Source organism: Lepidochelys olivacea, assembly GCF_965140295.1.
Source record: "Lepidochelys olivacea isolate rLepOli2 genome assembly, chromosome: 6".
Lineage (NCBI taxonomy): Eukaryota > Metazoa > Chordata > Testudines > Cheloniidae > Lepidochelys > Lepidochelys olivacea.
The window spans coordinates 69,375,825-69,402,908 of NC_140416.1; the positions used below are offsets into that span (position 1 = coordinate 69,375,825).

The window sequence follows — 27,084 nt, forward strand, 5'->3', positions numbered from 1 at the left end:
AAGGAACTTTAAAAACAGTCACAACTAAAGGTTAATTGAAAGCAAATAACTCCACTGAAATGTTGAGAGGAATTAGATGTTGTTAAAGGTTGCCCTCCCCCATGCCAAGGCCTGGCTGCCTCTGTGCTTGATATGACGAGCTCAGTTAATTACGTAAGAAATTGTTGACGTCCGCACCAGTCAGGCATAAGCTTTTCTTTTCACCACCAGCAAATCAGTGTGGTTTTCTCTTGATGTCCCTTTGTTAGAGTGCAGCCAGCTAGCTGAAGGCGTGTTCCCTGTGTTCCTAATCTCTTTATTACCCTATTAATAACTTTTAAAGCAACACACTCAGACAAATGAGAGCCAGGAAGCCAGATCTACTTTAATGACTTTCTTTTTATCCCTGGCATTTTAGGTAAAGGATCAAACTGTGCATTGAATAGTCTCCCATAGCTCAAGGGAAGAGCTTCAGGGGTGGAGAGAAAGCAAAGGGATTTTGTAGCCAATGAACATGTCAGGCACTCAAACAGAACGTGGCTTACTGGGTTGCCACTGTCACACACTGTGGTGTAGGCAGTGCAATCTAGTGGTCAGAGAAATACTCAGGCCTAGTGGTCCAAGCAGAGCTGGAAGGTGGAACTGGAGCCAGAAGACAAGCCAATGGCTGGAGGCAGAAATTTCAGAGAAAGGTAGAGACTGGGGCTGGAACAGGAGCAGATGTGGGTGGGAGCAAGGTCCAGTACAGGAAGCAGGTCTGGCACAGCTGCAGACATAGAATGCATTGACCAGCCACTGTGCTGCTGATGGTACAAGGCTTAAATGATGATCTTCTGGCTCTTCTGTCCACTCTGGGAGCAACTGGGTTGCCAGGCAATGGTGCTAAGAGGCAGCTGAGTTCTAGACAGCCACCTGCTACTTGCTAAATGTCCTCAATGCCCACTGAAGACATTAGGAGTTGAGGGTGCTCAGCACCTCACAGAATTGGACCCTCTATAAATAAGAAGAAGGAGCGAGACCCTTGAAATCCTTTGGCTTTTATGGCACTCTCTGCCATCTGTTTATTTTTAACAGAGAGCTACACACTCCCTTTGAGACCATACTGTTCATTAGCTGCTGGTTGCTGAGCTCCCCTCTTTCTTGGGCTTCTGCTTCCTCTAGAGCAGTGGTTCTCAAACTGTGAGTTGGGACCCCAAAGTGGGTCGCAACCCTGTTTTAATGGGGTCACCAGGACTGGTATTAACTTGCTGGGACTCGGGGCCAAAGCCCGAGCCCCACCACCCAGGGTTGAAACCAAAGGGCTTCAACCCTGGGCACCTTAGGCTTCAGCTCTGGCCCCCTTCCCCGGGCGGCAGGGATAAAGCTTAGGCTTTACCTCCCCCTTCTCCTGCGCCTGGAGCGGGCTCTGGCTTCACCTCCCAGCTTGGGGTCACGTAGTAATGTTTGTTGTCAGAAGGGGGTTGCGGTGCAATGAAGTTTGAGAATCCCTGCTCTAGAGCCTTGCCCAGTCAAATGGGTCCTACTAATTGCCTTGCCTTTAGGATTAGTTTTAATTCCTGGCTGCTGACATTGACTCTCTGTGATACAACCTCAAACCTGCATTTTAGAATCCTGTTGCTTAGACCTGGCTGTTGTCTATTGTCCTGAGAGGTTTTAGTCTGCTCTTTTAAGTGCCCCGTAATAATGTAGTTGACAGATTAACTGATACCATTGACCTCATACCAAGTTCTGAGTCTGGTAATGGATAGTATCTGGTGCTTGCATGCAGCCACCTTCCCGATCCTCCTCCACATACGCCCTAGCCCTCTCCACATATGCAATGTATCTCTCTAATTGTGCAGTGTTGAACACAGGAAGAATATTCTTTTTGACCCCTGCAGGTGATCAGCTTTCACCCCAAGCTATGAGTTTGATTACCCTTATTATCGTAGCTTGCATAGTTGCAAATGTTATTCATTACTATAAAATTATACAATCCTTTTTTAAATCCAGCCACAGTTTTGTCTCGATGCCCTCCTGTCGTGGTGTGACTTCTACAGGCTGATTACAGACTCTGTAAAGAATCATTACTTTTTATTGGTTACACTTGTGCTGCCTTTAAATTTCACACTGTCCCCTTGTTCTTGTATTATGGGTCAGGATTTAAAAAAGAAGAGACTGATGGTTTTCACTATGTGCTTCCTAATCTTAAACAAGTATAGTCCATCCCTTTACATTCATCTCCTTTCTAGGTGGAAGAGACCTTGAGTAAATGCTTGATTGCTTAGTCTTGAGCTTTTTGTCATATCGCCCCAAGATCCCTAGGCCCTTCATGGTAAAGGAAGAATTTCTGACTTTGCCCTCTTTCCCTTATTATGAAGCATTCCTCATTTCATCCTCTGATTCCTTCCTCCCACTTCAGTCCTGGAGATGGAGCCTGCTCCCTCCCTCCCCAGCCATTTCTCCTATTCATTACAGGGACATTTTCATACATGCTGTGGCATCACCTGTGGCTCATGTGGGAAGACTCTGTCTCTGTTTCTCCCAAGTGTCCTTTGTCAACTTAACTGAAGGATAGGTGGTCTTTTAATCTTCTTCGTCTCTGATTAAGCTGCCATCACAGTAGTTTGCACAACACAGGGAAGATTCTCTACTGCTTTACATTCTGTGCAATCCCTGTGACGTCACTGAGGTTACATGGGGGAAAGCCAGTGCAGAATCTGGCACTAAGTGTATGAGAAGATGTATTTTTCCAAGGGCAGTACCTTCCGATGGAGACAGCCCTCTGTTGCTCAGGGCACTGATGCCTCAGCAGCCTCCACGTCATTATGGCACATTAAAACAGGGTTTTTTTTAATTTACATCTTGGCGAAGATCCACAGAAGGTCCACAGAATGAGAGTGTATTCTACTGCAGTGTGTGTGTAGAGGGAAAATACCCCTTGGGTGGGAGACAGTGACAGATACTCTGTCCTGTGAGGCACTATTCTGGTGAATTTGTTCTGAAGAGGTTTTTAAAGCATTTTTGAAATGCGTACAAATGGAAGAAGGTTGAGGGTGAGTCCAGGCTTTGTAGTGACTGAAAACAGTCTAGCTGCGTTTATATAAGGCAAAGTTCACACAGCTTGGGAAACCCTGTTTTATTTTGGAATCAACTGGGGGTTTGGCACAATGTCAAGTAGGGGCAGAAGCCACAGAGCTTCCCAAAGAATTTTCCACAAACGCAAACACACACACAATGAGGAGCAGTAGGAAATGAATTATACTAAATAAACAAGAGATTGAAGAACCTCTTACCAAAAAAAAAAAAAAGGACTGAAGAGATTTTTCAGATCAGAAAGGGATGACAGAGATTGCTTGGCAGTGTCCTTCAGTAGTCAGGGGAAAAGGAGCTTTGCCAAATGCTGTCATGAAAAAACTTGCTCTAATCTCAGGAGTTTCCAGTCCTTTTAGCTGTGTGCTTCACACATCAAAATATTTAAAAGAGAGTTGCACCTACCTTGGTAATTGCCATCTTCTGATAGTCACATGGTTGAATGCAAATTACTTCTCATTGGGTGTGAATCTGAGAGTTGCATTCATAGTCATCTGTGACACCCACATTGCAGGGACCTGGTGTCAGAAATCAGAAGGCAGCTGCTTCAGCAGAAGTTTCATAAGCAGGAAACAAAAAGAACATTGCTGTTCATCCAAAGACACTCTGAATTCAATTTCAGCTGGGCTTATATTTATTTAGCTGAAGTTTAGTACTTACAAATTTAGCTAAATCAATATAAATGAGGTTTAAATTGAATGCAGAGTGCCCACACAGAAGTTTAACAAAATTGGTTTAAAATAGAACCTTTCGTTAAACGGGTGCAACACTGAATGTAGACAAGGCCTCACAGCAGTAAAATCACAATTGAAATAGAGTAGACTTATTTATAGACAAATTTTCAAAAGTGGCCACTGACTGGGTTTTTCCATTTCTGAGCACCAAATCAGTTGCCAGTTTAGAAAACTCTGGCCTTAGGTTTGATACTTGACTCACATTAACACTGACCAGGTCCCTGTTCAGCACTGCAGTTTAGAGATGAACAAACTACCTCAGAGAAAATACTTCCTTGAAATATCTTCCAAGGGTCCACCTGAGCTGAACCTTTTTATTTACTTATTACAGTTTGCCTCTGTTTTTGATTTCCACACTCCTCAGCACGTTCTGGTTCTGTATGTAATTGGAAATGGAAGCTGCCCAAATTCCAGGAGAAACCCCAAGAAATACCTGTTCTCATGCCATTTCCAGCCTTATCAAGAGCAGGAAGTGAAGGACATCTCAAGAGAAAGCCCACTGCCACTGTGTTGTCCCTCACACAAGAGAAGGGACAGGGCTTGGTTGTAATGTATATAAAAGGGCTATTTTATTAAGGCTACTACAAACTCCTGGCCACACTACTCTCAAAAAATTCCTTCCATATCAAAGATGTTCAGATAAGCATCCAATGTGTTGGGTATCAATCTAAATCAAACCAGACTTCTGAACTGCTGCAGGTGCATCCATCGGTAATCCTGTGGCCACCAGCAGAAGGCTCCTAAATTTTAATTATATTTATATTTGGTGATCAGTCTTCTCCCTTGGAAAAGTTTCCCTGCATTAAGCCAAAGCCCCATCTCGAAGATGAAGAATACAAGAGTTTCATAATTATTATTAAGGCTACATTTTAGTCACAGGTATTTTTAGTAAAAGTCATGGACAGGTCATGTACAGTAAACAAAAATTCATGGCCCGTGACCTGTCCATGACTTTTACTATATACCCCTAACTAAAACTTGGGCTAGGGGGCTGTGAGTGCTCTGTGGGGGTGGTCTGGGGACACTGTGGGGGGTGGCCCGGGGGCACTGCTGGTGCTGGGTGGGGGCATGGGTGAAGGCGCATGGCCCAGGACCACTGCTGGTGCTGGGGCGGGGGGCGGTGCGGGTGGTAGTGCATGGCCCGGGACCCATGCTGCGGGGGGGGTGTGGGAGCAGGCAGCAGCACATAGCCCGGGACCCCTGCTGGTACTGGGGGAGGGAGGGTTGGCGGGGCTGGCAGGCTCCCTACCAGCTCCAACCGGCATCAGTCCCCGTAGCTCCTAGGGGGAGGGGTGGCTAGGTGGGCTCTGCGCAGTGCTCCTGCCACAAGCGCCGGCTCCACAGCTCCCATTGGCCAGGAACTACATCCATTGGGAGCTGCAGGGGCAGCACCTGCGGGCGCGGGCAGTGCGCGGAGCCCCCTGCCACCTCCGCCTAGAAGCTGCAGGGACATGCCAGTGGGAGCTGGGTAGCCCCCTGCAGGTAAGTGCTGCCCTGCACTCCAACGCCCTGTCCCAACCCTGAGCCCCAACCCACACACCCAAACTGCTGCTGCTGGCCCTGGCCACTGCAGAAGTCACAGAAAGTCATGGAATCTGTGACTTCCGTGACAGACACTCAGCCTTAATTATTATTGATATTACTGTAGCATCTAGGAGCCCTAGTTCTGGGCTAGGATCCCATTATGTTAGGTGCTGCACAAACACAGAACAAAAACATTGTCCCTGCCTCAGAAAGAGGCTAGAAGGACCAGGAGACATACAGAACCTTGGGTGAAGTATCTTGTTGTCATTTTGATAGAGGGACCATCTGAGGGATATTAATGTGTAAGTTTTTACTGTACTGCATAGGGAACCAGCACAGAAATTCCAGTCACCAATATTTGGGTTGGGTGAAGAAGCAGGTCCTATACCCAGGTGGGAATAGCCTCTCTTAATCCCACGGCATGTGTCACCTAACAGTACAACTGAAACAAGTTCCCTTACCTTGCACTTGACAGTGTGGTTTATGAAAATGCCACTCTTTTCAGTCGCTCTCCACCACCATGAGCACCAGAGAACTTTCTAATAAAGGATCAGGCAAGCATCCCTGTACTCCCACAGCAACCCCTTTTCACTTTGCTGCTTCCCTCAAATCTGTGTTTAGCTAAGGAACCCAAAGGAGGTGACTGCAATGATATGCAATACTGAGCTGTTGCTTCTGGGGAGTGTTTTTCTTTTCAAAGAATCTCTGATAGTAATTTTCTTGAGCACTGTTTGTTCCATTCAGTTATGTCATGAAATAAGAAAACTGATTTCTTCCCAAGTCTAATTTTGCCCTCAGGAAAGAAGTAAGATTATTTCAAACATACTGTGGTAATCAGGACCAGTAAAGACTAGAAGAACTGAATAAAAGAACAAAGACAAATAAGAAAAGAAAAAGGGTTTCTGGGTAAACAAGGCAGAACACTTAATCAAAGAGACTCACTGGCAAGAGATTGCAACCACCCCACCTTGTGCTATGGTCTTGTCTGCCCTCACCAACTATGCAGAGTTAGGTTAGGAACCCTGCCATGAACACATAGGTGTTTCAGGCAATAGCACTGGTGTTTCAGGAGAGTGAATTATTCCTGTAGAACTTTTCCTAAAATAGCAGCTCCACAGTGTTGGGAAGGGAGCTGGGCTGCTCTCTTTGGGATCAGATATACACCAAAGTCCTGAGCACATGTGGTTATTAACGATTCTGCATAACTTTGTACAAAAAGAAGACATCATCCCCAGTGTCCTGGTAAAATTCTCTGCCACCTTAAGAAAACAAACACTGACCCCTCCTCCCCTACTTGCCTCTCCAACTACCATGCCATCTCCCTTTCATCTCTAAACCCATTGAACACACTAATTACAATTACTGTCTGGAATTCCTCTCCTTCAATTTCATCCTAAACTCTCCAATCTGGCTTCCACCCCTTTCACTCTAGTAAAACTGCTCTTGCCAAAGTCTCTAGACCTCTTCCTAGTTAAAGCTCAGAACTAGTACTCTGTCTTCAACTTACTTGGCCTGTCAGCTGCCCTTGACACCATCAACCATGCTATTCTTTTTTAAATCTCCTCCTTCCTTGGCTTCTGCAATTCTGTCCTCTCCTGGTTCTCCTTCTACCTCTCTGATTGTTCCTTCAGCATGTCCTTCAGAGGATCCTCCTCACCCTGCCTCCAGACACCTATGGAAGTTCCTCAGGGGTCTGTCCTTGGTTCCCTTCTCTTCTCCCTCTACGCCTTAACTCTGAGTAATCTCATCCACAAAAACCAATTCAACTACCATCTCTATGCTGACAACAGACAGATCTATTCTCTCTACTCCAAATTTGTCTCCTTCCATGCTAAGATTTTGGCCTGTGTCTCTGACATTTTGTGGATGTCTACCCATCGATTCAAACTTAACATGGCTAAAACTTCCCCCTATGCCCTCACTGCTACCTGCTTTCGCAATCACAGAGGACAACAGCATCATCCTTCCTGGCACTCAGGCCCTAACCCAGCTGCAGGCTGAATAGATTTAAATCCCAGTGATTTAAATCACCAATTTTAATTATGATTTAAATCAGCAAGCAGGAAACCTTAGTTTAAACAATCAATTTTAACTGTGTTTTCATGGGTACTTTTTTTAGTTATATTCCTAAACGTAAGTTGATTCTCATTGGTTGGTAATCATTAAAACATGTTGATTTGCAACTAAATAGAGCCTTTACACTAAATTTGGTGCTTCTTTTGGATAACCAGGCAGATTCACTCTAGCTGTACACATTTATATAAGTGATTATTATATAACTTAATTTACATTTATTCACAGTTTTAATTTTTGCATTTTATTGTTCGAAAATGAATGATACACTTCTTATTTACTAGAGGATTATTAATTCTTTACTTCAGACTTGTGTCATGCTCAATTTGATGAAAATTCAAATTCAATTAACAATGCACAAAACAGCATTTTAAAATGGCTTTTTATTAGTTAAATAAAATCCAAAATGTGCTGGAGACATATGAAAAGACGTTTATCAGTAAGTTTATCAAAACATGTTTTGCATTTAAAACTAATTTATCAAACAAAGGAAGTATTATCCATAATTAATTAATTGTAGATGTCACCCTCTCACACCGAGTTTTTATTCATTAATTGGAAGAGGAAAACAAGCTTTTCTGCATTTTCAGCTCTCATTGGTCTTTTTATCGTTGAATAAGTTAGTAATTGAACTGGGGAAGTCCTATGGCTTGTGTCAGACAGGAGGCCAAACTAAATGATCACAAGGCCCCATCTGACCTTGGAATCTATGAGTAAACTGACATGAAGAAAATATTCTCTCTGTGCCTGCAGAAGAGGCTACTGCTGTCAGAAGCTGGCTCCAGGTGCTTTGCCCACGACTTCCAGCAGTTTAGAGGGTTGCCTTTCTTTAAAACTTGGCAGTCAACATGTACTGCTTAATATGTTTTTAATTTACTTTAAATTATTTTAATAGATTATACTAAGATTAGATCTTGACTCTTGACATAGGTTGTCATAATTTCAAATTTAATTTTAAATAGGTTTATTTAAAAAAATAAAGCTGTATTTCATTTAAATTACAAAACCCATTTGTTTTTATTTAAAAGAAAAATCATTGCTTTTTAGCCATCCTGCCAGGGTGTCATCATCTGCTGAGAGATCTTTTTAGGTCTTCACATCCAGGCTCTGTCTAAATCTTGCCAATTCTTTCTGCAGAACATCTCTACATTATGGGCTTTCCTATCCATCCACAGAGCTAAAACTCTCATCATCTCGCATCTTGATTACTGCCACATCTTCCTCTGTAGTGTTGACAAATGCAGTTTTGCCCTGCTCATATCCAAGCAGAATGCTGCTGTAAAGGTCATTTTCTGAGCCCATTGTTGTGACCATGTGTGATGCATGGCTAGAAAGGGTTAAACATCCTGCAAAATAAATAACCCTCATAAGACTGGGGAGATAATGTTTGTGTTTTTGTATATTTACATATGTATGAGTAGGGTCAACAATGTAATCAATAGTCCCTGTCTAAGCTGTATTCTGATAATTCAGAGGTCACAGAGAGAACATCCTATCATTTAAATTAATTGTAAACACGGGATATCTCGGTAGTCATCTCTCTTTGAAATGTACTGGGAATGGTGGAGGAACAAGCAAATGGCCTTATGTTAATTTGTATAGCCAAGTACTGGTGATGGACCTCCTTCAGTCACCCTAATTACCTTTTGTTCCCCGAGGAAATCCCAACTTGTCAAAGAGAACATGAAATTGTATAAAAGATCCTTGGGTCCTGATTCTTGTCATCTCAGATCTGCTTAGGCTTCATCAGGGGAAGTTTGAGTCACAAGACTGAGGTCCCAGTTATGCTGGTATGCCCTGAATATGATATTTGGACATTGGACTATAACCTATGAACTATTTCTGAAAGAACTCTTTGCAACTACAAAGCTCACCATCTATACTATGAATCCGAACCTCAATGAATCAAACTCATGTCTGTATGTATATTGATCTTTTAACCATACTCTCTCTCTTTTGTTTTTTAATAAATTTTAGTTTAGTTAATAAAAATTGACTGTAGCGTGTATTTGGGTAAGATCTGAAACATTCATTAACTTGGGAGGTAATGTGTCCGATCCTTTGGGATTGGTAAATCCTTTTCTTTTATATGATGAAATAAGATTTACAGAAATTTTCATCATATTTGACGTGGTTACCTGGATGGAGTCCTGAGGCTGGATCACTTTAAGGGAAGTGGTTTCAGAGTGGTAGCCGTGTTAGTCTGTATCAGCAAAAATAACAAGGAGTTCTTGTGGCACCTTAGAGACTAACAAATTTATTTGGGCATAAGCTTTTGTGGGCTAGAATCCACTTCAACTTCTGAGTACCCGTAAGGCAATAAAGAAGCTGTTTTATGCTGGATTGGTGAATTTAAGTATTGGAATATGCACCAGCCGTATGGGGATGTCTGCCCCATTCTTTGCAGTCCCACTTGGACCCCGGTCACACCACATGACCCCTCTCTTTTCATCCCTCCACTGGCTCTCCCTTCTCCATCACATCAGACATAAGCTGCTTGTCTTCACTTTCAAGGCCCTTTATGCCTATCCCACCCTACCAATTATCTTTCATTTGCTATCAAGATGTCAACTACCACTTCATGCCAGCCACCATCACCCTCTTGTTAAATTTTCAAACAATGCCTTCATGCTTTCTCCCATGTTGCCCCTCACACTTGGGAGAAACTGCCCATAAACATCTGCAAAACTTACCTCTTAATCCTCTGTAAAACTCTCCTCTGCCATGATGCCTACAAAAAAAAATTGACAAGCGGCTGCTGCTGTGCTGAGACCACTGCCAGTCATGCTGATCAGTAGTGTCTCATTGTTTCCTTGTGCTCCATCTGTCTGCAGTCATCTGTTGTCTCTTGTCTTATGCTTAGATTGTAGGCTTCTTGGGGCAGGGACTGTCTTTTAGTTTTTTGTTTGTACAGCACCTAGCACAATGGGTCCTGCTCCATGACTAGGGCTCCTAGGTGCTATGGTAATACAAATAGTAATAATAATAGCCAAGTCTGGCATTTTTTGTGTATATTTAGTAAACATGGTGATTTGGGAATCAGCTGTGCTCCTGTGGTTTCTTTGCTTTTGTTGTGTAAAGAGCAAAACACACAACACCCATTACAACATAGGGCTTTCTTGAGCACCCATGACAACCTGTCTCTCTATGCACATGTGATGGCAATCAGGTTGGCCAGAAACACAGGGGACTGAACCAGGGACTTCCAGAGCTAAATGCTTAAGTCAAGTCTTTACAATTTTCACTGAAAAGCCATGCTCTCAAGCAGCGGTAAAAGACCCACACCCTCTGTGGATCAGGCACAGATGGAGATACGTAACACTGTACACATGCTCACCAGGGGGTTACACACACCCTTCAGTGGCCTCACTTTACAGTGGAGATGAGGAACTGGGTATTGGCTTGCTTGTTTTTTGCATATTTTTGTATGGCACTGTTTTTCTTTAAGTGGGTGATAGGAACCCTTGAGTTCAGGAGGAGGAAAAAAAGAAAGGAGTGAGGGGTGGGCACACAGCTTTGGTTAGGAATGAATTCATCACTCGTTTGATGCTAATTATAAAGGCAATGCATGCAGTTTCCTAGTAAATCCACTAGAGGTCAATATTTCATATCACAAAACATAATTATAAAGGGACAATTCTGATAGTGATTTGTTATTGACTTCAGTGAAGTTTTGCCTGCTTTAACCAGGGCTGAATTTGTTTCTGTATTGCCACATGACCTCCTGGAGTATAGAAGATGTTCAGTCAGTAGTTTAATAGACAGGATGGCTTAAAACCATTGCCTTCATACCCTGTCATGCAAAATCTCCAAAGGTTAAGTACTGCCCATTTTGTGTATTAAAATCTGTATACATGGCAAGGCAGAGGTTGACCAGCAGGACAGGGGGAGGACAGGCATAAAGATGAGGTCACTGACAGGGACTAGAAAAGTTTTAGAGACATGGGCTCTTACAAAGGAGGAACAGGTGTGAAGAGAAGGGCCCCGACACAGAGAAGCAAAGGCATGGGGATTTGGAATCATATGGGTAAGGGATGGGCACAGACAGAAAGAGGGATCTTGCAGTAGAATGACCGACATGGGCATGGAAACACTGTAAAATTGTTCTTTAAAACAGTTTAGTTCATAGCAGATTTGATGGATTCAGACATTTTGTGTTTCAGTCCTTTATAAATATCTAGCCTCTCTGAGCTTTACAACAGAGCAGCCATTCCACTGAGACCAGGCAAGAAAGGGGAAACATCCCCAGAAATCCTCTAGGAGCTGAAAGGGGGTTGTGTACCATAAAGAAGATTTCACAAGGGTGAAACTCACCCCTGGGCAGAGTTCCAGAGAGCCTCAGTGGAACTGACGTGCTGCATAGGGTGATGCTGGCACGCTGCATGGAGTCAGGGAATTTCACCACAAAGGAGCAAAAGCTAGTAGGACATGAGTGCTTCGGCTAAAATAAGAAAACTTTCCCCCAAACTCAAACCAAACCCTGCTTGCGGCTAGAAGGTCTGTTGATTTTCCTTCAGCCTCTGCACTTCCTTCTTCTGCTACAACAGGGAAATGACAAAGCATCTTGTGAGCGCCTGTTCCCATGCAACCAGTGGAGCAGAGATTTGGAATGGCTGAGCAATCTAACACATGGGTGTACTAGGGAAAGCTACCCATTTGTCTGCGGGAATGTGTTGTGTCCCTCCCCCTCGAAGGCCCATGTGCAGCACAGTGTCAACATTAATGATTCTAAATCTCTTCATTTACTCCAGGCACTCACACCAAGGATTCCCTTCTGGCTCTGTTCCAACTCCTGCTTCTAGTCCTGTCTTGTTTACTGCTCCCCTCCTCCTGTCTGTGAACTCACACTTCCTTCCGGGATTTTGTGTTCTTTTGTTTCCTTGTGTTACTTTTTTCTCAGGCCAGGGCTACACTTTCATTTAAATTGGTATAGCTATGTTGCTCAACAGTGTGAAAAGTTATACACCCTTGAGTGACGTATCTGTGCTGGCCTAACCCTGATGTAGATGCAGCTGTGTCAGTGGAAGCATTCTTCCCTCAACCTAGCTACCTCCGCTCAGGGAGGTGGAGTTACTAAAGCAATGGGAAAACCCCTTCCATTGCTTTAGTGTGTGTAAGTACATAAGAACAACCATACTGGGTCAGACCAATGGTCCATCCAGCTCTGTATCCTGTCTTCCGACAGTGGCCAATGCCAGGTGCCCCAGAGAGAATGAACAGAACAAGTAATCATCAAGTGATCCATACCCTCTCACCCATTTCCAGCTTCTGGCAAACAGCTAATAGCCATCGATGACCTATCCTCCAGGAACTTATCTAGTTCTTTTTTGAACCCTGTTATAGTCTTGACCTTCACAACATCCTCCGGCGAAGAGTTTCACAGTTGACTGGGCATTGTGTGAAGAAATACTTCCTTCACTATGGGGTTACTGCAGCCACTGTAGTGTAGACAAGCCCTCCGTCTGTTGTTCCTCACTCAAGCTGAGCTTACTGCAAGTCGGTGCTGCCCCAGGCTGGAAAGATTTTTGAAATGTTTCCTTTTCCTCTTTCTTTCACCTTTCCTGTAACGTCTCCTTATCCTAATTCTCTGCTCCCTCTCTCCCCATCTTGTTTCCAATAACCGAGAGACTGGGGCACCCTCTCAAAGTCAGGGCCTTCTACCAGCCAATACAGACCTCCCTTTAGCATTAGCCAGTAGTGCTCCTAGTCAGGTGTCTCTACTGAATGAGACAAGGCACAGTCTGGAGGGAGCAGAGTGTGTCACTCTCCCAGTGCATCCACTCCTCAGGAGCTAGCCCAGAAAGCCAGAGATCAAGCCTTGAGATTTGAACTTGAGTCTCTTCTTTGGCTTTTTATTTTGTAACCACAGCAGGCCCACCCTACAGGAACATACTCTGTGAACCATAACAGAGGAAAGGAAGTTTGGGGTAAATTATGCTCGAAAGACAACTACTGAGCTGTTGAAACAGGCCTTTTGCTTTAGTTTGCCACTGATCCATCAGCCATGTTTTCATGCAAGGGGAAGGAAGGCTCCATGTACAACAGGGAGTGCGAAACTAAAGATAAGATTTGGGTTTTGCAAGAGGAAGTGAGGCTAGAGTTTCTGGTCATCTCCACACAGATGGGGATTTTAGCAGAAAGCAGGTTGAACGGCTAACACGTAATACATCCTCCTAAGATAGTTTCCAACTCAGTCACATTTTTTATTCGGCAAGAAAAACTGAAACACTATGGGGTGTTCTCACATTATGTTGGGGCAGTCATAGCACAGTGAAAGAGAGGAGATGCTTGGGGCAAGGTCTTTGGGGAGAATGGAACTATCTGGCTGGCAGCAGGAAAAGGTGCTCTCACTAGGCTAGGTGGAGAGTGGTGCATGGACAGGACAGAGGGAAAGCAGCCACATCTCTAGGGTTAAGTGTGTAGAGGATGGAAGTGTCTTTGGCACTAGCAAGAGGCAGACACTCTCACAGTGAGGCACCCTCACTGCACAGGACATAGATGTTGCCAGAACTATGAATGGGATGAAAAATTGGAACTGCCTTTTTGCATGCAGAAGGTCTCCAGCTGCAAGCCCCCAGCTTTTCACTGCCTGTAGGTGGCAAAGCTAATCTCAGTTTTCCTTTTTTTGAAAAGTATGGATCAGCTCTTCAAACCTTGCCCCTGTCGTTTAGCACTCCTTCCACTGCACAACGGGCAGCCGGGGGGATTCCCAGGGAATCCCACCTCCTTCCAAACCTTCCGTCATAACACACTGTGCTCCGGAAAATCTGATCAGGTAAAATGCCCCTTAAGGAGCCATTACTGCCAGCATAAGCTACAGCAGCCCTGAGACCGCTCTGACTTATGCAGGTGATCAGGTGAGAGCAAGAAGGACTTTAAGCCATCATTGCATCCCTCCCACTGCTCCTGCCCTTAGCATAGCTCACCTAGACCTAAAGATCTGGTCCTGTGTTTCTAGCCTCTTGCAAGGTTAGCCTTGAAAATGTAACCCCAATCACTAGTGCTGAATGTTTGTTACTGTGATTTTTCCCTAAAAGTCCCAGGTTGTTAATGATGTCCCTTATACTCATCCGATTCTGGCCTTTGGGATCTGTGCAGTCACAGGTGTCTTGATTTGGGAGAGGATGACACTGCACTAGTAAAGGAAACGCTGCCTAAACTGGTTTCAGAGTAACAGCCGTGTTAGTCTGTATTCGCAAAAAGAAAAGGAGTACTTGTGGCACCTTAGAGACTAACCAATTTATTTGAGCATGAGCTTTCGATGAAGTGAGCTGTAGCTCACGAAAGCTCATGCTCAAATAAATTGGTTAGTCTCTAAGGTGCCACAAGTACTCCTTTTCTTTTTGCTGCCTAAACTGTTGCCAGTGGGGCCAGGAACATCACAAGTTGCTTCCCAGGTGGCTGCCTGAAGCTCAGCAGCTAGTGTGACCTCTGAACATAATGTGGGAGAAGCTCAGTAGCATGACAGACTGAGTGGGCTACTTACGGGGCCAGAAGTGAGGGACTGCTGTGATCTAACCCCAGCTCTGACATGCGAATACAGACTAACACGGCTGTTACTCTGAGCTCTGACATGGAGGATCTCGATAGCTCTGGCAAGTCACATCATTTCCCTGCCTTAGTTTCCCCAGCTGTACAACAGGGATAATAACAGGCATCTTGGCTGACTAATTAAAGGAATGTTTGGAAAGCACTATGTACAGCTAAAATGTACTAGAATATGCTCAAAGCCCAGTTGTGGCTGGAGGTCTAGACTCCCAACTTGCAGGAAGAGTTGACCCTTGGAACGTGCTTTTAAAAGATGTTAACTTTGTTCAGACTGCTCTGCTTTCACTGTGGGAACCTGTCTGAATATTGCTCCCATCCTTGCTTTTCATTATAGCTGGAGCACTAGCTACAGCTCAAATTAATGGCACCTAACAGTTTCCAGAAAAAATGAATCAGCAAAACGTGAGCATGCCCCACAGAAATGTCCGACTGACCTTCCCCAGAATTTTCGTCTGGCTCTGTGCATAGTGGCGGGATGACCAGGTAGGGGTAGGTTAGGTTTGGGAAGGCAGAGACGAAAATTTTGCATCAGGCCCACTTCAAAATGCTGAGGCTGCCTCCGTGACCAACAGGAATGTCAACATAGCCATTTTTATCACCTACCCTTTTCAGAGAAACTTTACTTCCTTTTATATTCTTCTCTTCTGCCCTTCCGTGAACAATTTCCGTGAACAATGGCTGTGCTAGGTATAGCTCACAACCACAATTGCTACAGCTTGATTTTCATAGAAGGGAACTGTTATGAAATCCCAGCTCACATATGGAAATCCTGTTAGATGGGGAGTCTGTTGCAGTAAACCTGCCATTTATTTGATTCAAAAAAGGCTAAATGCCTTCAGTCCCATCTATTTCAATCTGTGTGCCCGTCTCCTCAGCCGCCAATGCTTCTGCACCTGCCCAGGGAGATGTCCCTCCTTGCCTGCAATTAGCAAACAGACAGTTCTGCCCTCTGTGCACTCAACTGTGTTTGGGGGTGGCGGGCTCCTTTTGTACAATGGTGTCAATGTACTTGTACCCCAGTCTGGTGAGAGCAGCCCCTGCCGTTAACAGAAAGAGTGTTATCTTTACCCCCTGTCTTATGTATCTCCCAGACACAGCGCTCTTCTCTGGAGCCACGAGAAACTTGGAGGTTTTGCCTTTTAGACGCTCTGGCAGATCTTTCCTTTGGTTTCGATCTATGGTGTTTGCATCTACTCTATAAATCTTGCTCTAAGCTTAAAGTTCAAAAACCCCTCAAAACACAAAGTAAAACTCCATGAAAGTTGTCTTGCTGTCCCTGATTCTGCATCAAACCCATGAATTTCACATGCTTTGGATTCAAATCTGGGGCCCAGGTCGGCATGAAAGGTTAATGAACCTTAATGAATCTTCCACTCAACCTGCTCTGAGGTTTTGTCTATACTTGGGATTCAGCCATTGGTGACCAGAAGCTGGGGCAACTGCAATGGTGCAGCCCCCCTAGTATAGATAAAGAAAGTTGGGATTTGCACCAGTGACACTTATCCCTGCTTGAAAGTGAAGTAACCTGAACTAGGGAAGGATGACCTAGAGAATAAGGGTCATCCTAAGGACTCAGATGAGTTTAATTCCTGGTTCAACCACAGATTTCCTATATGACCTTGGCAAGTCATTAAATGTAACCTGTCTCAGGTTCCTCCCTCTGTAAAATGGGTATAATATTTCTTTACATCACGGGGATATTGTGGGGATAATTCCATTAAAGATTTGAAGTGTTCAGATGCTCCAGTGATGTGGACTATATAGGTAGAATATGCACTGTAAAATAAATGCATTCCTTGTAGATGGTAGATGGTTCTGTAGTGTTGAGGGGGCTGATCATGTGTGGCCAGGCTCACTGGTGTTTTGTGCTGGTGTCTGTTGAAATTGATAAATGACTGGGTGGTTCACTGGCAGATACTGCACTTGTTCTAAAGAAAAAAATTTAAGGAAGTTCTGTCCGGAAGTGTCTGCTGAACATTGCACTTCAGTAGTGCAGAGTTCTAAGGAGTAGATCTCTCCTAGAGTGTGTGCATGCGTGTGTTTCTCTCAGCCCATCCCAGGCTTTCCTCTTGCATAAGCTTCATCTTCTCCTCCCTGTGCTGGGACCCACCTGCTTGTTTGGAGAACCACTGATTTACAATGCAGATGAGCGGCTCCTCACTTGTCTGTGCTAGTCGTCCCTAATTTTACCTGGCATATAAGAGGTTGTTTGGTGCCTGATGCCAAGGGCAGCAGTGGCAGAGAACACCATGTGAGAGGCAGAGATCAAGAAGAGGGGGGCCAAGAAAGAGTGAGCCCTGCAGCTGCCCTGTTGGCTGAGGGGCAGATCTGTGGGACAGAATGTCGATGTTCACACCCATCCTGACGCCCCCCGAGGTGAAGGAGTATCTCTCCAAGGGCGAGCGCTTCATCAAGTGGGACGATGTGAGTACCTGGGCTTTCACTGCATGTGCTGGGGGCACGGAGGAGGCCGAAGTCCTGCTGGAGGGCTGGGAGTGCTTGCTCATGTGTGCATGTGTGTGTGGGCAGCCTGTATGTGAGAAAGTAGGAGAGGGCAATGGGAAAATGTATGTCTGCTGTATGTGTGGGCACCTGATGCATGGAGAGGGATGGGTGGATGAGGGGGATGCTGAGCGAGTGCATGTGTGTATGGATATGAGGGGTGGGTGATGTGGGCCTGCGTGTGTGTGTGAGGTGATGGCAATGCACTCTGACCCCCACGGGCGCAGGCAGTTGTGTCCTAGTTCCATGAAAGAGTTCTCTGGTGGCATGATCAGGGCCCCCCTTCTGTCCCATGGGTCAGCCTAGGGAAAGATGGAGAGTCAGTGCAGCTCCCCTCCTCCTCCCCAAGACAAAGGAAATGTGTCCTTGATGCTGTAGGTCTCCCGGAGCCGACAGGGTCTCTCCCTGCACTCAGAGATCTCCAGCGAGGTTGGGCAGGATATGGGTCTCAAGCAGAAGGGCTCTTCAGTTTTGCAGAGGGAGGGGAAAAAAATCAGATCAGAAGTTGCTTCCCCTTCTGGACCCATTGCTGGAGGGAGTAAGGGGTGTGGCGGTGAGCTGTTTGTTTCCTTCTCTCCCAGCCCTGTTCGCAAACAGGGAAGATGTGGTTAGCCTGTGAGCTACAGAACTTGCATGGGATATAGGGGCCCAAGCAGCTGCTCAGTTCATGCTTTCACCAGTGTTAGGAAGGTGGCTCAGGTACAGGCTTATTTTCCCACCATTCTGGGTTGGGCTCAAGGGCCTGCTTTGGTTGGTTTTTAGCTGAGGACTGTGAAGAGCTGCTCGCTCATCCTTCTTCTTGTGTCTGCAAAGTGACTGGTTTGAGTTATCCATTGAGTATCCATCACAGGCCAGGAGAAGGGGTTTGGAACAGGAGCAAAGGAGGAAATTCATTTGCTAAATATTCCTTTGAATCTAAGAATCTGTGCTCTTGTCTCCCAGGAAGGCCTCCAGCATTCCCCCAAGCAGGGATATGGGGCAGCTGTCCATCTCTTTATTTTAGAGCCAGATCTCTGTGCCTTTTAAGATTTACTCATCACCAGAGGTAAGAGTCAATAGACCAGAGGGGAGCTATGGATATATGACAGTTTGCCTGGATCTGGGGGAAGCTTTTACACAATATGGCAAAAGAGACACATTTTAAAGGTCCATAAGTGGCTACGTAGTGGGTGGCTGTGAGCTACTCAAGTGGATGCAGAACTAGTTTGAAGACAAAGGGCCCTCCTTTGTAGAAGCAGTATGGGACGAAGGAGGCGACTGGGGACATGCAGTAATCAATGATCTGCGAGGATAATCTAGCAGCGTTCAAGCCAGTAGGTGATGTAGCGTGCAGATAGCAGAAATGGATGGCGCTAAGTAATACAGGTCAAAATGACACTGGTAGCTCAGCAACATGGGCAGATGCTCCTCCTGACTTGTATAATTCTCTGTAGAAAATAAGTGAATGAGGCCAGAGCTAAGTGGAACACAGATATATCTATCTTTAATCATGATTGCTGCTAACAGGGTTCTAATGTGGCTTTCTTGGTATTTTGTTTCTGAGAACAATGTTGGCCAAACACGCATAGTCTAAAGCCGGCATTTTTGTGTGGCCACCGATTTTCTGTCCCTGTTTTTGGGTGCCCACCTTAAGACAACTTGAATCTGATTTTTAAAGGCCTTCCCTTGGAAATACTGGGTGCTCAGAACCTCTAAAATCCAAGATGTCTCAAACTGATCATCTAAGAATTGAACCCTCCCCTCTCCCCCCAAAAAATACTGGCCACTGCTGAAAATGCTGGCCTTAGTCCTTAGGTAGTCGACAGCATGCTCTCCAGCAAAACATATCCCTAATCAGGATTTGGTTATTCCATTCACATTTCTCCATCTTGTCAGGCTTCCTGTCCCACGTGTGTGGGGTGGGGGGAGGGGCAGGAGCGGCAGGCAGGGGTGCTGCAAAGGGAAATGGTGAGACATCCTGGGCTGCAGTGTTATCAGTGGGCTGGCAAGACTCGGCTCTTCTTTTCCCTCTCATTGAATTGGATTTTGGGATCCCTCTGCTTTCTCAGCACCTGACCAGATTTGGATCCTGAAGAAAGCTAGCTGCTTTAAACGGTATCCAGATTAGGTGCTGTTGGCGGGCAGGGGGAAACGTTTTGATGAAATGAAGGAGATTACGTCTGCTTCCTCTGGCAAGGGGTATTTCCTTTGCAGTCTCAGAGTTGTACTGGAACCACCACTGTTTTTGGATTCCCAGGGAGCAGCAGTGGCCTACCAGGCCTTTTAGCACCTTCAGCTGGCCTAGCAATTGGAGCTTTCCCTCTAACGGAGGACATACTCCTCTAGGCTGACTTATATTAATGTATTTTATTTAATTAGATTGCAGCTTCTATGGGGCAGGGATCATCTTTACTCTGTGTTTGTACAGTGCCCAGTTCAAAGGAGGTGCCATCCAAAATAGGGAGTCTGAGTGTTACTGTAATACAGATGATACCTAATCATTATAGCCACTTTGAAGTCCACTCCAAAGCCTCAGCTAATGCAGAATGTGCTTGGCCATCTCTTAAGTGTGGCAAGCAGATGTGAATATAACAAGTGGGATATATTACCCACCACCTGACCAGGATGGTGATAGTGACTGTGAAATGCTCAGGGAGATTAGAGAGGCTATACAAATAAAAAAACTTCAATAATAATGGGGGATTTCAACTATCCCCATATTGACTGGGTACATGTCACCTCAGGATGGGATGCAGAGATAAAGTTTCTTGACACCTTAAATAACTCCTTCTTGGAGCAGCTAGTCCTGGAACCCACAAGAGGAGAGACAATTCTTGATTTAGTCCTAAGTGGAGCACAGGATCTGGTTCAAGAGATGAATATAACTGGACTGCTTGGTAACAGTGACCATAATATAATTAAATTTAACATCCCTGGGGCAGGGAAAACACCACAGCAGTCCAACACTGTAACATTTAATTTCAGAGAGGGGGACTATACAAAAATAAGGAAGTTAGTTAAACAGAAATTAAAAGGTACAGTGCCAAAAATGACATCCCTGCAAGCCACATGGAAACTTTTAAAAGACATTATAATAGAGGCTCAACTTAAATGTGTACCCCAAATTAAAAAACAGAGTCAGAGAACCTAAAAAGTCCCACCGTGGCTAAACAACAAGGTAAAAGAAGCAGTGAGAGGCAAAAAGGCATCTTTTAAAAAGTGGAAGTTAAATCCTAGTGAGGAAAATGGAAAGGAGCATAAAGTCTGGCAAATGAAGTGTAAAAATATAATTAGGAAGGCCAAAAAAGAATTTGAAGAACAGCTAGACAAAGACTCAAAAAGTAATAGCAAAAAAAATTTTTAAGTACATCAGAAGCAAGAAGCCTGCTAAACAACCAGTAGGGCCACTGGACGATCAAGATGCTAAAGGAGCACTCAAAGACGATAAGGCCATAGAGGAGAAGCTAAATGAATTCTTTGCATCGGTCTTCACAGCTGAGGATATGAGAAAGATTCCCACACCTGAGCCATTCATTTTAGATGACAAATATGAGAAGCTGTCCCAGATTGAGGTGTCATTAGAGGAGGTTTTGGAACAAATTGATAAACTAAACAGTAATAAGTTACCAGGACCAGATGGTATTCACCCAAGAGTTCTGAAGGAATTCAAATGTGAAATTGCAGAACTACTAACTCTAGTCTGTAACTTATTGTTTAATTCAGCTTCTGTACCAAATGATTGGAGGATAGCTAATGTGATGCCAATTTTTAAAAAGGGCTCCAGAGGTGATCCCAGCAATTACAGGCTGGTAAGCCTGACTTCAGTACCAGGGGAACTGGTTGAAACTATGGTAAAGAACAAAATTGTCAGACACATAGATGAACATAATTTGTTGGGAAAGCGTCAACATGGTTTTTGTAAAGGGAAATCATGCCTCACTAATCTACTAGAATTCTTTGAGAGGGTCAACAAACATGTGGACAAGGGGAATCCAGTGGATATAGTGTACTTAGATTTCCAGAAAGCCTTTGACACGTTCCCTCACCAAAGGCGCTTACGTAAATTAAGTTGTCATGGGATAAGAGGGAAAATCCTTTCATGGATTGGTAACTGGTTAAAAGACAGGGAACAAAGGGTAGGAATAAATGGTAAATTTTCAGAATGGAGAGAGGTAAATAGTGGTGTTCCCCAGGGATCTGTTCTGGGCCCAGTCTCATTTAACATATTCATAAATGATCTAGAAAAAGGGGTAAACAGTGAGGTGGCAAAGTTTGTTGACAATACTAAACTGCTCAAGATAGTTAAGACAAAAGCAGACTGTGAAGAATGTCAAAAAGATCTCACAAAACTAAGTGATTGGGCAACAAAATGGCAAATGAAATTTAATGTGGATAAAAGTAAAGTAATGCACATTAGAAAAAATAACCCCAGCTATACATACAATATGATGGGGGCTAATTTAGCTAATCAGGAACTATAAACAACGAATCAGGAAAGAGATCTTGGAGTCATCATGGATAGTTCTCTAAAGGTGGCCACGCAGTTTGCAGCGGCAGTCAAAAAAGCGAACAGGACGTTAAGAATCATTAAAAAAGGGATAGAGAATAACACGGAGAATATCTTATTGCCCTTATATAAATCCATGGTATGCCCACATCTTGAATACTGCATACAGATGTGGTCTCCTCATCTCTAAAAAGATATACTGGCATTAGAAAAGGTTCACAGAGGGGCAACTAAAAGAATTAGGGGTTTGGAATGGTTCCCATATAAGGAGAGATTAAAGAGACTAGGACTTTTCATCTTGGAAAAGAGGAGACTAAGGGAGGATATGATAGAGGTATATAAAATCATGAGTGGTGTGGAGAAAGTGAACAAGGAAAAGTTATTTACTTGTTCCATAATATAAGAACTCGGGGCCACCAAATGAAATTAATGGGCAGCAGGTTTAAAAGAAATAACAGGAAGTTCTTCTTCACACAGCACACAGTCAACCTGTGGAACTCCTTGCCTGAGGAGATTGTGAAGGCTAAGACTAAAACAGGGTTTAAAAGAGAGCTAGATAAATTCATGGAGGTTAAGTCCATTAATTGCTATTAGCCAGGATGGGTAAGGAATGGTGTCCCTAGCCTCTGTTTGTCAGAGGGTGGAGATGGATGGCAGGAGAGAGACCACTTGATCATTACCTGTTAGATTCACTCCCTCTGGGGCACCTGGCAATGGCCTCTGTCGGCAGACAGGATACTGAGCTGGATGGACCTTTGGTCTGACCCAGTATGGCCATTCTTATGTTCTTATGTTATGTTCTTCTCATAACACAAGAACTCAGTGTCACCAAATGAAATTAATAGGCAGTGGGTTTAAAACAAACAAAAGGAAGTATTTCTTCACACAACACACAAGCAGTCTGTGGAACGCTTTGCCAGAGGATGTTGTGAAGGCCAAGACTATAACAGGGTTCAAAAAAGAACTAGATAAGTTCATAGAGGAGAGGTCCATTGATGGCTATTAGCCAGGATGGGCAGGGATAGTGTCGCTAGTCTCTGTTTGCCAGAAACTGGGAATGGGCGACAGGGGATGGATCACTTGATGGTAACCTGTCCTGATCATTCCCTCTGGGGCATCTGGCATTGGCCACTGTCAGAAGACAGGATGGACTAGATGGACCTAGATGGACCTTTGGTCTGGGCTAGATGGACCTTTGGTCTGACCCAGAATGGTCGTTCTTATCTTCTAAATGTGGCCCGATTCAGTTTTAAACATATTTCTACTGAGAACAAATTATAAGCATCTTGAATGTACAATCCTTACTGTCTTTGGCAAGTTCACGCAAGTAGCTCCATTCACTTTAGCACATTGTGACCCATGGAACATACGTAAGAGGTCATAAAGCCCCTGTGTGGGCTACTCCCATCGCAGACCACAGTGCAGGGATTAAATAGCCTTCATGGAGCCACATATTGTGTCTTGGAGTGTGCAGGGCCTTAACTCCTTCCATACAAAGCAGCAGCCAGCCAGCACAGAGTGTAAAGTAAGCTGTGCCAAGTAAAGGGATAGAACAAGTTACTTTCTCCCTGGAGCAATGAAAAACCAGACACCAAACTGTGACTCTCTACATCACAATTATGTCCCAGGGCCGGTGCAGAGCAGCAAAGCTACAAGCTGTCCCTTACAGAAGGGAACTCCTCAATTGATCCCTAAGTGATTATTGGAAATGGATCCCTTGAACAGGAAATAGGATTTCGTAATCTTCGAAGGGGAAATTCTGGCCCCCTTGGAGTCAATAAGAGTTTTGCTATTGATTTCAGTAGGGTCAGAAATTCACCCCAGTGATGTTTTGATTTTTGCATTTCTCTGCATATATTAGGGGGCAAAGTTAAGGGGGAGGCAGTATGAGTCAAGGGAAGTCATGGTGAATGAGAAAGGGTTATTCAACAAAGGAGAACAGCCTGGCTCCCCTAGCTGTTCATTTCCAGACATTTTGGGATTTGGGGTTTCTTCTTATTTAAAGTATTGAATTTTTGCAAAGAAAGTACTATAGGTTTGGGGTGTGAGATTAAATTAATTGAAACATACTTGTAATTTATGATCACAAACCTTATATAATCCGTGCTCTGCACTGGCTCCCAATCCACCCCTTTGTTATCATCTACAAAGCTCTGAATGGCCTGGGTTCCCACATCCATCTCATCTGCTATGCCACATTGCAGCAGTTGTGTTCCACAAGACAGCTCTTGCTCTCAGTCCTTGGAGTTGAACTCCAGGGCATGGGCAGCAGGACATTCTGATGAAGAATCCTCATCTCTGGAATTCACTCCCTCCTGCAGTCTCTCATAGGCCAGCCTTGTTGCATGTGTTTTAGGATGCGTGTGCTCAGTCTGTCTTTTTCTTCATGTGGGCCTATAGCCAAAGGGGAGAAGCTGTTAAGAAAAGAAGGAGATAAAGAGATGATCATGGTTTGTGCCACTTTTTAGTAAGAGTTCATGATAATTTATGCAACATCTAAGATCTCACAATGTTGGGTGGTTGAATAAACTCTGTTTGAACCCAGTTGTAGCTAGCATGGATCTGTTCCTCATATGGACAGGTAGGAAAGAGGTCCTTCTGGGCTTTTCCACACTGAAGACTCTGCTTGGTTTTAAAAAGCTTGGTTTGATGGGAGAGTGTGGGAAATCTAGAAATGTGGTCAATGGGGTCCTCATTTGCATATCAATGTCCAGAATGCTCTTCTAGCTCACAGCAGTGAGCTCAGGGAACTACCTGAGAACTATGGGGACATGGGTAGGCATATGTGTCTTCATGAGCTTTCTGCCTATTGCAGAAGAGGAGAGAGTGGGAGTGAAAGGAGGGAGTGGAATGATGAGAGGGAGAGCATGGCAGACAGATGGTTATTGTAGTGTTCAGTGCTCATGGAAGGCGCCAACCCTGGAGATTAAAGTCCCTTGGATACTCATAGGGGAGGTAAAGGACACAGTGACAGCATATCCTTCCTTAACACTTCGCTGCCAATGTGTCTTGGCTCAGCATTGATCTGGAGGCAGGACCCACCATTAGGGGTAGCAGCAGTATAGGTTAGCCTCCATAACCCTTGGCTCTCACTTGCTGGAGCTGAACTCAAACTAACCAACTGCTTTATACAGACCACAGAATAGTCAGAAGGTGATTCACCAAGTCTGGGCTGCAGGGGAAATTACATTCCCTTACAGATTCTCCAACGCTTTAAACCTTCTTTCTCCTGGTTTTGTCAGGACACAACGAATGCTTCGCCTGTGATTCTCCGGGTAGATCCAAAGGGCTTTTACTTATATTGGACATATCAGAATAAGGTAAGTGTTGAGCTTCCCAGCCGTGTCTCTGAATTGGAGTTTGTAAAAGTACCCAGAGCAAAGAGGCTTGGTCAGCCGCTAGACAGCAGCTAGAACACATCCCATCTTAGAAGAAAGCACCACACAAGGGCCTGGGGACTGCCACTTGTTCAGTGACAGGTGCCCCTACAGGAATTTCCTGGGCAATTCCAGGAAAAAGCAGGGAGTCAGAGGAACTAGACTACATGTGCCGATGGGAAATGAGCACTTCCTTTTTTGTCACAGGTTTTGTTTGCACTGTATAGCTCGTTAGTTCCATGCCTCTCCGAGCACTTCACAAAGGTGAGCAAGCATTAATAGTCCCATTTACCAGACAGGCTGAGTGAATTGTCCAGAATGAGCAAATGGCAGAGCTGGAGCTACACCCCAGGACTGGCGAGCGAGAGCCCCCTGCACAGCCCACTAAGCCAAAAGCTACAACTCTTACATGTCTCAAACAGGAATGGACTATGCTTGTAGCTAAGTAGTGTGCTGATGTTTCCAGGAGCTATGTATGAAGTTTATCCAGGTGTGAGCTGAAAAAAGGGAGGAAGGAAGAAGGTGGAAGACAGCACACCTCAGGTCCAGAGGGAGATATTGGTTCCTCCAGTGCTAAGCTGGAACACACAGTTGTATATCTACATTTGAGCTGGGCAGTGTGATTCCCAGCTTGCCTAGATGTGCGTGCACTAACTTGCTAAAAATAGCAGTGTCGCCAGGGTAGCATGGGGAGCGGCTCATGCTAGCCGCCCAAGTACATAGCCACTTGGATCCCTGGGTACGTACTTGGGTGGCTAGCCCAAGCAGCTGCCTCTGCGCCCTTGACACATTGCTATTTTTAATGTGCTTGCTTAAGCATAGCTAGTGCAGGTCCACACAAGCTGGGAATCACACCTCCCAGCTCAAATGTAGACGTACCCAGCAAGGGATAGGCAGACTGGAGCATGCAGGCTGGAGTGAGGGGTGGAGAGGAGCAGGGGTGCTGGAACAGTTTGTGTAGTGGGGTTGCTGAGAGCCATTGAACCAAACTGTAAACCCTGCATATAATGGAAACCACTTCAAGCCCAGGTATGAGGCAGTATCCCTAGTTCCAGCATCTATGCAGGGGAGACGCAGTGGGAAAGGAGAAAAAATCCAGTTCCCCGAGAGGCAGAGAGTGCTGGGAGATGGCAGGTGGGAGGCTGGGCCTACATACTTCCGCTTTCTAGTCCACTGTGGTTCAGCTTCACTTCCTCCTCATGACCCACATACTGACGCATGGCAGATAAAGAGACAGCAGCAGTACATTGCACAGTAGTACTAGCTGGGACTATTTGGGCGCTATTAGTGACATCTTCGCAATGACTGTTTCCTCGTAACAGTGATTGCCAGTGCCAGCTGGGGCTCCAGCATGGTGAACTCCCTCACAGCGGTGCCACAATAACGCTTGTCGGCACAGCAGTGGTGTGAGATAAGGAGCTGTTAGCAGCAGCATCTTATGCCCAGTATATTCCCCTGAAATGTCTGCATTCCCTTCAGCTGTGTGTCTCCTCCTGAAACATTTGGCATTCTGCTCAAGGGCGCTCCAGATCTACTCCTCATGGTTGCGGGTTTGGAGCTATAGGGAACGCAAGAGGGTGTCTGCTTCCTCCTGCAACACAGCAGAACAAGTGGGCAGCTCTGTGGGCAGGAGAAACACTGTTTTTTGTAAACCTGACAGACACTGTGACCGCCCCCTCCCTTCTCCCTAAAGTAGCAGATGTTCAGGGTATGTAACTGGTGCAAGGGGTTCAGAGCTGGGGAAGGAAATGGGGACAAGACCTGCTGCTCTTTGGGCAAAGAATGCTGA

At 44.9% G+C, this 27,084-nt stretch overlaps 1 protein-coding gene across 1 annotated transcript in view; it reads left to right on the top strand.

Annotated features, from left to right (window-relative positions):
- Nucleotides 1–17,270: 17,270 nt before the first annotated feature.
- PLCB2 (phospholipase C beta 2) overlaps nucleotides 17,271–27,084 on the top strand; it is a gene marked incomplete at its 5' end in the record, with an annotated part of 64,830 nt that continues 55,016 nt past the window's right edge. The window contains 2 exons of the mRNA XM_084632350.1: nucleotides 17,271–17,354; nucleotides 25,161–25,238. Of these exons, the coding sequence (XP_084488476.1) occupies nucleotides 17,271–17,354; nucleotides 25,161–25,238 (162 nt within the window). The remainder of the gene's footprint in view (nucleotides 17,355–25,160; nucleotides 25,239–27,084) is intronic.